The 12,813-nt window shown below is 36.4% G+C and overlaps 1 protein-coding gene across 1 annotated transcript in view; it reads left to right on the top strand.

Moving 5' to 3' along the window:
* spg7 (SPG7 matrix AAA peptidase subunit, paraplegin) overlaps positions 1–12,813 on the top strand; it is a 31,252-nt gene that overhangs the window by 6,376 nt on the left and 12,063 nt on the right. The window contains exons 4-10 of the mRNA XM_001923083.8: positions 713–954; positions 1,045–1,184; positions 1,312–1,414; positions 2,458–2,583; positions 7,445–7,607; positions 11,644–11,817; positions 12,220–12,344. Coding sequence (XP_001923118.1) covers positions 713–954; positions 1,045–1,184; positions 1,312–1,414; positions 2,458–2,583; positions 7,445–7,607; positions 11,644–11,817; positions 12,220–12,344 — 1,073 coding nt within the window. The remainder of the gene's footprint in view (positions 1–712; positions 955–1,044; positions 1,185–1,311; positions 1,415–2,457; positions 2,584–7,444; positions 7,608–11,643; positions 11,818–12,219; positions 12,345–12,813) is intronic.

Below are 12,813 nucleotides of genomic sequence, written 5' to 3'. Positions count from 1 at the left end.
ATCCACCTCAAGGTTGGACATGTTGTGCACTCAGAAATGCTCTTCTGCATAGCTTGGTGTTAATGAGTGATTATTTTAGTCACTGTTGCCTTTCTATCAGCTATAACCAGTCTGGCCCTTCTCCTCTGACCTCTGGCATTAAACAAGGCTTTTGCGCCTACAGAACTGGCGCTCACTGGCAATTTTCTCTTTTTCGAAACATTCTCTGTAAATCCTAGAGATATCTCAGTAGATCAGCAGTTTCTGAAATACTCAGACCAGCCGGTCTGGCACAAACAACCATGCCACATTTGAAGTCACTTAAATCACTTTTCTTCCCTATTCTGATGCTCAGTTTGAACTGCAGCAGATCGTCTTGATCATGTATACATGCCTAAATGCTTTGCATTGCTGCCATGTGATTGGCTGATTAGAAATTTGCGTTATTGAGCAGTTCGACAGGTGTACCTAATAAAGTGGCTGGTGAGTTTGTTATGCTCAACAAAACAAAGAATTTCTGCTTCATCTATACTTTTTTTGAAACTAATCTAAATAGAAACCAACATAAGAACCTACAGTATATGATACACAAATTTGGTACATCCATATGACATCATGTGTATTGGGAAAACAATGCGCTAAGTTGACCAATCAGACTCAAGTAACTCAATGCTAGATATAACTTAATGCCAGATCAGTTATGCATTCTTCACTTTTGTTGTTTCTTCCCTAGAAGAGAAAAAGAGACGAGAACAGGAGGATCAGATGTACAGGGAACGACTGCGCACACTCTTTATTATCGCTGTTATCATGAGCTTACTCAACTCTATTAACACCAGTGGCGGTAACATATCCTGGAACGATTTTGTGAATGAAATGTTGGCCAAAGGGGAGGTGTCGCGAGTACAGGTGGTCCCAGAGAGTGACATTGTGGAGATCTACCTTCACCCTGGAGCTGTCATCTTCGGCAGACCGGTGTGTCTCCTCCTGTACATTTAGTCCCCTGTGCAATTTTAAAATAATTGTCGTTGTACGCTATTATTAATATCTCATTGTCTGTTGTAGAGACTTGCCCTGATGTATCGAATGCAGGTGGCCAACATTGACAAGTTTGAGGAGAAGCTTAGAGCGGCGGAGGAAGAGCTGAATATAGATGCCAAAGACAGAATACCAGTGACCTACAAGCGCACAGGCTTCTTTGGGAAGTGAGTAATTTGTACTTTTCCAAAGAGCATGCAAACGTGGCAAGCTAAAAGTGGCATTAAAATCGACTGCTGGCATAACAAAATATAACCCTTTATACTTAATATAACAATTTATTTTCCTCCACAGTGCCCTTTATGCTCTTGGCATGGCTGCCATTGGGGTTGCAATCCTCTGGTACATCTTCCGATTAGCAGGAATGGGTGGGAGAGACGGAGGCTTTAGTGCATTTGTAAGTCAAGATTACCATTTACATTACTTTTGGGTCTTTGGATCAGAACCAGGGGTCGGGGCCCAGTTGGGGGCTTTTGAAAACTTCCAAGGGGCTCTCACACTGAGATAAGATTACTTGGATCAATATGTTATTAGGGCATTAAATGAAGACAGTTGGGATCTAAATAAAACTATCTGTTAACTGATATCGTATTTCTTAAATTCCCTCAATAACGGTAATATTTTAATTATACAGTAAAATGTAATTATACTGTAAAATGTACAATAAACTAAAAAAAGCGCTAAGTTTACAGTAAACTACTATATTTTATTTTATACAATGTTAATACACAAAATTTTGAATTATTAGCATATACATTGTGAAACTTTTTGTAATAAAGACAAACCCCATTAAAACCAAATGATGAGGAGAAAGTCGTTTCATAGCTCATCACAAAAAACTTTTACACAGGCAGTGGATATTATTTTTAATAGTAGTATGCTCAAAAGTTGCTCAATATCATTAATTTATCTATTAAACACCAATATGGTAACAAATGACACTGAAGTCATGTGATGAACGTTCATTTTTAGCATTAGATAAAGTGGAAAATGCTAAATAAACATAACTAATAATGAAAAAAAGCTATAAAAAGACATAGTGGTTTCAAAAAATTATGCAGGGAATTCTGGGAATGTTATTTAAAATAAATATGATTAAAACTTGCCTAACTTAACAGTTAACAGGTTTTTACTGTAGCATTTTTACAGCTTTTTGTAACAGTAGATTGTAGAGTTAAATAGATGAAACTTTACTACTGTAATCGCAAATCAACATTATTGACAGTGTGTAATGTATAACATTTGTAAACCATGTTAACGACCAAATATCCCCACAAAAGTCCTATAAAAAGCAGTTTAATGATAATTATAGCAGATAAAGTAGAATACACACACACACACAAACACATACAGAAAGAGAGAGAGAGAGCGTGTAATGCATTTTAAAGAGATTACAATCTGATTGTATTTTGATGTAAAATCATCTGCCTCTTCCACCAGAATCAGTTGAAAATGGCTAAATTCACCATTGTTGATGGGAAGTCTGGGAAAGGTGTTAGCTTCAAAGATGTGGCAGGAATGCGCGAGGCCAAGATGGAAGTCAAAGAGTTTGTGGATTATCTCAAGGTAAGAAAGTCCAAAACATGATTAGACTGAGTCGAGTAAGAATGAAATATTTCAGTTGCATGCTTAAACCTTTCCTGGTGTATTTAAAAGGTCATAAAGCAACAGCATTTTAATTTTTCAACACAAGTTGTTAGTGTAATATTTTTGACATGTTCATTTAAACAATACAGAATAATAACTGAGGAAATATTGGCCTCTCACCTCTTTTGTTCATGTATACTAATGATTGTCTATACAGCAGGGCTGCTCATGAAGATCTACCTTCCGGCAAAGTTCAGCTCCAAACCTCATTAAACACACCTGAACCAATTATTAGGAACTGAGCAGCACTTGATAGTTACAGGCAGGTGTGTTTGATATGGGTTGCAGCTGAAATCTGCAGAAAGGTCGATCTCCAGGAACAGGGTTGAACTCCCCTGGTGTACAGGAACTGTCATATCATAAAATACGCCTATGATTCAGTGATTGTTAGGCCCAAACGGAATCTGTGCCTGTGCGCACAGAAATCCGCAGATTTTTAGTCATTTACTCTATGTATTTACTTGTGTAAATTTATTAATTCAGTTTTTAAATTAATTACACTAATATTATTGTGAAATAATAACAGTAATATTAAAATGCGCTTATGATTTATTAACAAGACAGTTTGTAAAGTTATGTTTTCTGTCTTTTAGTAGCTATATTATATAGAAGACTTGTTTTGTTTACCTGATAAGTGGATGTAATTGGATTTGCATAGTAAAGATTATATAAACGTTAAAAATGTATTATTCTTGTTTTTAGTTTTGAAACTCCTAATCGTGAGTCTCCTCCACGATCAGGATTTGGGACATGGCCCTGTTGTGGAAGAATTTACTTCCTGGTGTGATTGATTTTCTATCCAGTTGAATATAAATAAAGCAAAAGACATAGAATTAGATTACAGGAAGGCTTTTCCTATCCCCAGTATAACAACTATTAAGGGGTTTGAACATTGAAATTGTTGACAATAAATATCTAGGGGTTGATCTTAGAGAAACGTTTTGAGTTTGTACCTCTATGATGACACTGTTTTGGAAAGATGTGCACTTTTGTTCCTTTGTATTCCAGGGGTTTCTCTTTAGCCAACTTCATGATAAATTTTCCATATGCTAGTGATGTAATATGATGGTTAATACTCTCAGCCGATCATCTTTCATTCTTCGCTGCGCTCTGTGTGCTCTATATACCTGTACTGGTTTAATGAAGTTTTCTGGGCCCAGCAATTTTGGGAGTAGTTCCGCGATGAATTTGGTGGGTCTCCCGCTTTCTTCTTTTTTAGAAATTCTCACAAGTCGAATGTAATTGCGCCTGGAGCGGGATTCGAGATCATCACTTTTTTTCCTGAGTCGTTTCCATTCGTCCACCAATTCTGCACACTGCTTTTGTACTGCTGAAAGGCGTACGTCGTAGTCTGTGCAAGCCTCTTTAATTGACTAAATGTTTTCTGTGAGACTTATCAGCATCATACACAATTCTGCAATCATTTGTGCAAAGGCTTCAATTTTTCGATTAACTGAGGCATTTAAAGCTGTTATAGCGTGCATAATGTCTTGATTGTTTGAAGAAGTTGTGCCACCTTTATTGACAGCTTGCCTCGTCTCCTCTGTGTGACCAGCTTTGCCGTGGTCGTCGTCGACCTCTTCTTGTAATCTGCCTTCTTTTTTCAAGTTTTTTGGCATTATGAAGGCTTATGGTGTTCTTGAATTTCTTGAGAGCTATTTTGACGATTAATTATTACATCTGATGATCAATTATTAAAATTATTTGGAGGATTGCTGGAGCTTAGACGCAAGCAACCTTCTCCATGTGCTCCGGAACCGAAAGTCATGACAATGTTTTACAAACAATTTATTAAATTCTTCATTGTAGCTTGGTACGGTAGTTCGAGTCTGTCAAATAAGACTGGTTGAGTAGCCTTGTGAAGATGGCAGGCAAGATCCTGGGTTTTAACCAAACTGGTCCAATGGTAATTTACCGTAATTATGTTTTATAGAGAGCTCAGGGTTATGTACCCCGGATCACCCATTGTATTCGGTGTTTCCATCAGGACAACATTTTAGAGTTTCTATTTGCAGGACAAACAGATTTAGAATTTTTCATTAAATTTTTCATTAAATGAGTCCAGCGGGGAGGGAGATGCCTCTAAAAATGATGCATCATGTCTTGTGGAAATAGTTTGGTAATGTGTAAATGTAACTTTGCCTCTGTTAAGGCACATTTCTGCAATTTTAGTTTCCCTAAATTAGATAAGTAGCGTCTGAGTCTGTCTTTATAAAAAAATCATCTGCAAAAACTTAATGTAATCATAAATAGTGGTGTGTAATTTTGTTTTGGAGCTGCTTGTAATTACACCTAATCATTAAGGTAACGTTCATTTATTCATTCTCTTTTTGGCTTAGTCCCTTTATTAATCTGGGGTCACCACAGCGGAATGACCCGCCAACTTATCCAGCATATGTTTTATGCAAAGGTAACATGTAAATAAATAGTGTAAAATTAAGTGTTTTACAATAAGTTTTCTCTTTAAAGTCTTAGTCACATGGCAGAGCAAAAGAAAGCTTTATTATATCATCTATGGTTCAGCTGTAGTAGACATTTAAAGGAACTCAATCGCCCCCTTGAGCATTTTTGCTGTTACTGCAACAGTAATGATGCATTGCACGGTACCAAATTTTACAGCCTGTTTACACCAAGGCAATAAACCTTAGAAGTATTGTTTTAGTTCACACCTGCAGTTTGGCTTGTCTTTGTTTGTGTGGGCTGGACTCAAAGAGTCCAAAGGCTTTTGTTATGGATATTTTATTCAATTAAATTCAATTAATCTATATTTCTATAGCGCTTTTACTATGTAGATTCAAAGCAGCTTCACATAGAAGATTATAGTGAATTGAAACAGTGTCAGTCCAGTTTTCAGAGTTGAAGTTCAGTTCAGTGTGGTTTAATATTCACTGCTGAGAGCCCAAACACTAAAGAGCAAATCCATTGATGCGCAGCTCTACAAGTCCCAAACCATGCAAGCCGAACCAGTGGCGACAGCGGCGACTAATTGGCTATTCACTAACTTCACTAAGTGAAGGATAAAACCTCAAGAGAAACCAGACTCAGTTGGGCACAACTTTTTCTCCTATGGCCAAGCGTTTTGTGCAGAGCTGCAGTCTAGGCGCCGGAGGCTGGAAAACACTGAATGTCAGTGAAGACTCTTTTATGACAGTACATACTACTTAGCAAAGGATGTTCATTTGGGAAATATTTGAAAAAGAACAAAATGCAGATGAGGGCTAATTCGACTTTAACTGCATATATACTTTTGAATGTTTTTTTATTTTATTATTAAAGTACATTGTGGCTAAATAATTAGATTTTGATATACCAGCAACATTTAAACCATTTACCAATATAAATGTTTGCTAGAATGTTGCTAATCTTGTTAAATAACTAACTTGGTTTCATGTGATTTATGTCTTGCGCTTCCAAATTTTCATTAAGGGCGCATAGAGCTCCTATTAAAGAAACTGTAGAAACACTCTTTCTATATGCTTTACTTAAACTCATCTTGCAAAGACTCAATAGGAAAAATCTACCACAAATTATGTTGCGCTACTTGTTTCCCTCAACCTTAAAGTATCTCTTTTTGACAAATCATCTTTAATATTTATCACAGTATTGTTATGTCTAATGTAAAAATACATGTATACCCTGTCTTAGATTATGTTTATAGTATATGCGTAGTTACTAATGTTAGATTACCGATCTGTTATGTCAGTTATGTATAGTTTAAAATACCTTTTACATCCAAAATTGTGTTCATAATGTTTGTTTATTAATGTGGCACCGTGGTCTTGCGAGAAATGAAAATAAATAATTACCATTTTGAAAGTAGACATGACCTGGTTGTACATATGAGATGTAGAATCGGACACTCAAGACTTACACACGCATAATTTTTGAAAAGGAAAGAAAAACCTATTTGTGACTTGTGTAAGAATATTTAGACGATAAAAAATATTTTATAGAATGTGTATTTTTAAATTATATTAGAGAACATTTTTATTCTGGAAACATTTTAAGTGAAATGTTTGAAAAGGTGCCTTCTACAGCAATTTTGGAGTATTTATTCATTCATTTATTTTCTTCTCAGCTTAGTCCCTTTATTAATCCGGGATCGCCACAGCGGAATGAACCGCCAACTTATCCAGCACATTTTTAATGCTGCTTGCCCTTTCAGGCGGAACCCATCTCTGGGAAATATTCACACACACACACACACACACACACACACACACACACACACACACACACACACACACACACACACACACACACACACTACAGACAATTTAGCCTACCCAATTCACCTGTACCGCATGTCTTGTGGGGGAAACTGGAGCACTCAGAGGAAGCCCACGCGGACGCAGAGAGAACAGCAAAATCCACACAGAAACGCCAACTGACTCAGCCGAGGCTTTAACCTCAGCTGAGTCAGTTGCTCTACCTACTAGACTATTTATCTTTAATCAAACTAAAAGATTGTATACGACTCTTTTTGTTTTTGAAAAATGTGGATCAAATGTGCCGACTGCCATTAGAATTTTAAAAACCGGGTCATAAGTATGTATAGGTTTTTAAATAGAGGTTTTTAATGTGATATAACTGATGACATGGAATGTATTTGTGTTGTTTTTTCCTGTGATATGTGTAATGTGAACGCTGATTTGTTTGTGTGGTAAAGATAAATTCCCACTTGTGGACAGTAAAGAAAGTAAAGATATTTTGATGCTGGTAAAGGTGCTACCTTTTAAAGTTATCGTTATGAACAGGCCTTTTTTTTTTCATTTTGAAGAATCCAGACCGATACCTTCAGCTTGGGGCGAAGGTTCCGAAAGGCTCTCTGCTTCTGGGACCTCCTGGCTGTGGGAAGACTCTGCTTGCTAAGGCTGTGGCAACGGAGGCTCAGGTGCCCTTTCTGGCTATGGCAGGTTCAGAGTTTGTAGAGGTTATTGGAGGTAAATATTTATTTGTTTGTTTGTTTTCTTTTTTTAACAGGGGCAATACACTTGACATTGTTATATAAAGTCAACTGATGCTGTGTAAATAGTAGGGATGTAACGGTATTGTAAATACCGTCATACCGCAATATTAATTTTTTTCGATATTACCGAAGTCGCATGACTCGGTAAAACTATAGGTCTTCTGAGAAAATTTGCTCAGGCGAATGAAGCGAACGGGAGGTAACGAAAACTACAATTGCCATCAGCCCATGCTTGTCCATCATCCCTTGCGGTCTGTTGTCGCAACAGATCCAGTAATGCGGAAATGGAGTGTGCTGCTAGAAGCGGGGATGAAAAGAGCTGGAAAACTCTAAAGCAGGTCGCACACCAGAAGCGCCGCTCGGCGCCGCGACACGGCGCGTACATGACAGATTAAAGTATCGCACACCAGACGCGCACATTCGAATGATATTTAACATGAAACTAATCAGATGGCGCTCTGTGGCCTGAACTGCGTCCTGAGCCGTCGCCGGGCGCCGCCGACAGCCGCCGACTTGCGGCGCCGGTGTGTGTATCCTGATAGAAACCTATAATTAGAATTCTAAAATACGTGGCGCTGCGCGGCGCGCCGCCGAGCGTCGCTTCTGGTGTGCGACCTGCTTTACACGCACAGTTCAGTCCTGCATTATCTCCGTGTAAGTTCAGACTTCGCAAGTTTGATCAAGGCTGCAGTCTCTTCTTCTCAGTTTGATATGGAAAAGCAGATTATACCGAGGACACGGGTAAATCTTCAAAGGGAACAGTGTACTTTATAACTTCATTCACATCACCCTGGCTTCGTTGTTTCACTTTCTCAACAATAAAATGTAAACATGATTTAAGGAACTGCCTATTTTCATTTTAATATTAGCAACTTACACAGCAGAAATGTTGAGGCGCCGTGCTGCATGAGCGTTATCACTGTGTGGATATTTATAACAAAACGGAGCCGATAACAACTGCCTCCTTTCAATTTCAGTGAAAATACGAAACACACCCTCTCTTTTGCTGAGTATCAGTTTTAAGAATCGATAATGGCCATTTTAAAAGTATAACATACAATAAGTTTTTATATTATAGGAAATAAAGGCAAGCGATCAGTCAATATACAGAATGTACGTGGTTACATTAATCATTAACTTATCTTTGCGCTCAGCCAAAACACGTTACCTGAGAACAAGTAATAGATTCCAATGCCCAAAGTCAGGGAATATGTCGTTAGATAAAGACAACAAGATAAATGAAATATCCCGTTTAATAAATATAGTGAGATTAGATCCAGCGGGAGATGCTTGATTAGAAGTCCGACTAGCAGAGCTCTCATCTGGGTAGATGGGCTGAGTGTGATTAAATGTTGAATGGGATGAGTTTTCAACAATACTAAATTGAAACTTTATTTTTTTACATGGTTTAATAATTTTTTTTTATTAAAATTGAAGTTCCTGTTTCAAAGCTTACAGATAGATGGCTAATTTGTATGTCATTGACACTTTTGGCACTTTTTTGGAGTATTTTCATAAGTTTTGTTTTTTCCTGTAAATGATTCAATAAATACCGTACCGTGACATTCATACTGAGGTATTATCGTACCGCGAAATTCTGATACCGTTACATCCCTAGTAAATAGGTCATATAACATTAAGCTAATTCACAGCCCTCGCCCCTGGTTAGGGTGTACACTCAAACTACTCATTTAAATTAGTCGAGACAACACACTTCTTTAGTTTGTTTTGACACAACTTAATTGTTTTAAGGTAAATCCACTTAAATTTGTAATAATAAGTTAACATAATTCCTTCAGGTGGTGCAAACACAAATCGGTTGTGTGGATGCCAGAATTTTTTTTACAGTTACTTAAATGAATGACTTCAACTTCTTACTCCTAAAAGAATTACATTTTTCCAACTTTATTATTGAAGACTATAATAAATTAAGTGAAAACTAACTAATTCATATAGTTGTAAATTAAGTTTTCACTTTTTACAGTGCGTACATAAAAGTTAAAATTAAAAATTATGATAAACATGTACCGTATGTACAGAGCTGCAAACAAAAAATGTTAGTCAATCTGCATACTAAAAGAAAATGTAAACTTAACCAACCTGGGGTGCGTTTCCCAAACAACGACGTAACTTGCGGCTGAACTATCATATGACGATACATCATTTGAGAAAATAATGACAAGTGTTTCCCAAAACCTGTAGTTTCTCTGTAGCAGATCTATCGTTTCAACCACAGTAGTTATAAGGTAAGATGCCCATAATGATGCTCTAACTGGGGTGGAGTAACAACTTCTTCTTTATAGAAGAACCCAGTTTTTTCTTTGTGCAAATTATATTTTTTTTACACGCATTTAACAAAAAATCCAACATGCACTCGCTTTCCTTATTAACTGAAATATATGTAAATGGCACATATAGGGCTTTTGTTTCCTTTACAAATACTATCGAGAACATTACATATTCTATTCTAAAACATAAAATCACTTACAAAAGCTAACACGTATTCTAATCTCATATATAAGTCATATAAATAAATAAATAAATAATAAGGCTATTTATGAAGAAATGAAATTTATTATTTATTAGGAAAAAAAAATACTTTAATAATAATATTAATGATGATGATGACTCATTATTATTATTATTATTATTATTATTAAGTAGGATATTGTCTATTTATTTAAAAAAAATTTAAAAGTCTACTTTTACAATTTGACACGTGTACCACTGCCGAAATGTTCTAAAAAACAGGCCCATGTCATATACAGTACAGCTCCTTAATAAATAACCCACTATAAATTAAAAGCATTTATGTGTACTATGTTTTTTGTTTTCACAAGTTTTGGAGAAGTAACATAAATGCTGCTTTATAATAATAGGTCACCTATAGCTATCGTCATGAGCCACAGCTGTGTTGAAAATTAGATCAATGTTTTTAAAGTTCTATGCAAAATGAGCGCAAATGTAAACATGAAGATCGCTAAAACTGAACTTTAAAAATGCTTTGAAAGCAAATTACACCTAGAAGTGATGATTTTAATGCTTTAAAATAAATCCAAGTTTAAGTGTTAGGATGTTCTAGAGCAGGGCTGGCCAACCCTTTCCTGGAGAGCCACCTTCCTGCAGATTTCAATTGCTACCCATATCAAACACACCTGAACCAATCAATTAGGACCTTAAAACCACGTGATAATTACAGGCAGGTGTGTTTGATATGGGTTGCAACTGAAATCTGCAGGAAGGTGGCTCTCCAGGAACAGGCTTGCCCATACCTGTTCTAGAGGAATAGGGCATAGGGGGATAACTGGGAATAGAACACAACCAGGAACTCTGGAGCTGTTTCTATCTACAGCTCCAGAGGTGAAGTTGCCAGCATAGAAGTTTGCGAAGCAGTTTGCGAATGTTTATTGGAACGACGAAGTTGGGTAACACCAAATTAACAACCTATGTCTGTAATGACATGACTTGCGACCTTAGTTGGCTAAGGATGGTTTTCGGAAACACACCCCTGAATAAATCATATTAGTGTTCATATTGCTGTAAAGATTTCAGCCATTGTTTCAGCTTAAAAAAAAAAAACATAGAAAATAATGGCAGTTCTGATCGTAACTTTAAATCAGAGCTGCTCAACTTTGATCCTGGGGATCTACCTTCAATAAGTTCAGCTCCAACCTTGATCAAACACACCTGAACCAATTAATAGGACCTGAAGCAGCACTTGATAATTACAGGCAGGTGTGTTTGATATGGGTTGCAACTGAAATCTGCAGGAAGGTCGATCTCCAGTAACAGGGGTGAGCACCCCTGCTTTACATCAACAGACATGGCTGTCCATAGATGTCAACATTTCATTGAAAAGGATGACTGTGATCGACAGGGGTTCTACATCTGCAAAGAAACTCATTAATATGCTCATTAATATGCTAAAACTCATTAATATACAGAGAAAAATATTCCGATGGCATAATCAGATGCTCGTATTTAAACCTGTAAAATCTCTTTGATCCCAGGCCTTGGAGCTGCAAGGGTGAGAAGTCTTTTTAAAGAGGCTCGTGCTCGAGCTCCTTGCATTGTGTACATCGATGAGATTGATGCCGTGGGGAAGAAACGCTCCACAAACATGTCTGGTTTCTCAAACACAGAGGAGGAGCAGACCCTAAACCAGCTACTTGTGGAGATGGATGGTAAGAACTACTGAAGTGCGACTAAATGATAATGCTGCTACTAGTCAACATTGGAAATACTAGATATATATATATATATACTTGTAATGTTTTTTATTCCTTCCAAACAATGAGTTTTTAGTCTAGATCCAAATAATAAACACTTATTCAAGTTGACTTTTAATACTTAATTGTATCTACACTAATTGTGCATATTTTTAATATTAAATATTGAATTAATATTAAAATATATTAATATTGTTCTTCTTGTTGTTTAATTGGTCTTGTTTTTTATTATACAGAGTTCTTGAGTTGCCAGAAAGGCACCTTTAATAAAGTGTTATATTATTATTAATTACTCTCATACTTTTATTTATTTAATATTATTTATTTGATTTATTACATATTTACTCTGCTGTCCAGGAATGGGTACAACAGATCATGTTATTGTCTTGGCTTCCACTAATCGGGCAGATATTCTGGACAACGCGCTCATGAGGCCAGGCAGGCTTGATAGGCACATATTCATAGACCTGCCAACACTTCAGGTAATCATGAATCAAAGTGCTTTTATGTTTCAACCCAAACATAAATAATTAGAGAACTTGTTTATGTATGTGACACTGGACCACACAAGCAATCTTTTGTCACATAGTTATATTTTATCATAGCTATATATATCAATAATACATTTTATAGGCCATGATGAAAGTTTATTCTTTAGTATATAGAAAAAGGTACAAAGGCATGACAATTTCCTATAGTAAATGTATAAACTTATGGTTTGATTAGTTAAATAAGACTAAAATAATTTGGGCAAATTTAAAGGCAAATTTCTCAACTAGGTTCTTTATTTTTGAATCCTCAGATTCCAGATTTTCAAATAGTTCTATCTCTGCCCAATATTGTCCTATTCTAGCAAACCACACATCAGGTTTTTTTTTGCACTTGAGTCTGAGTCATTTGATTTTGAGTATCTACCGATACCTGATCCGATACTTCTATAATACATAAAAA

The sequence above is a fragment of the Danio rerio genome, chromosome 7 (genome assembly GCF_049306965.1).
Source record: "Danio rerio strain Tuebingen ecotype United States chromosome 7, GRCz12tu, whole genome shotgun sequence".
Lineage (NCBI taxonomy): Eukaryota > Metazoa > Chordata > Actinopteri > Cypriniformes > Danionidae > Danio > Danio rerio.
This window is presented reverse-complemented; position numbering and strand designations above follow the sequence as displayed.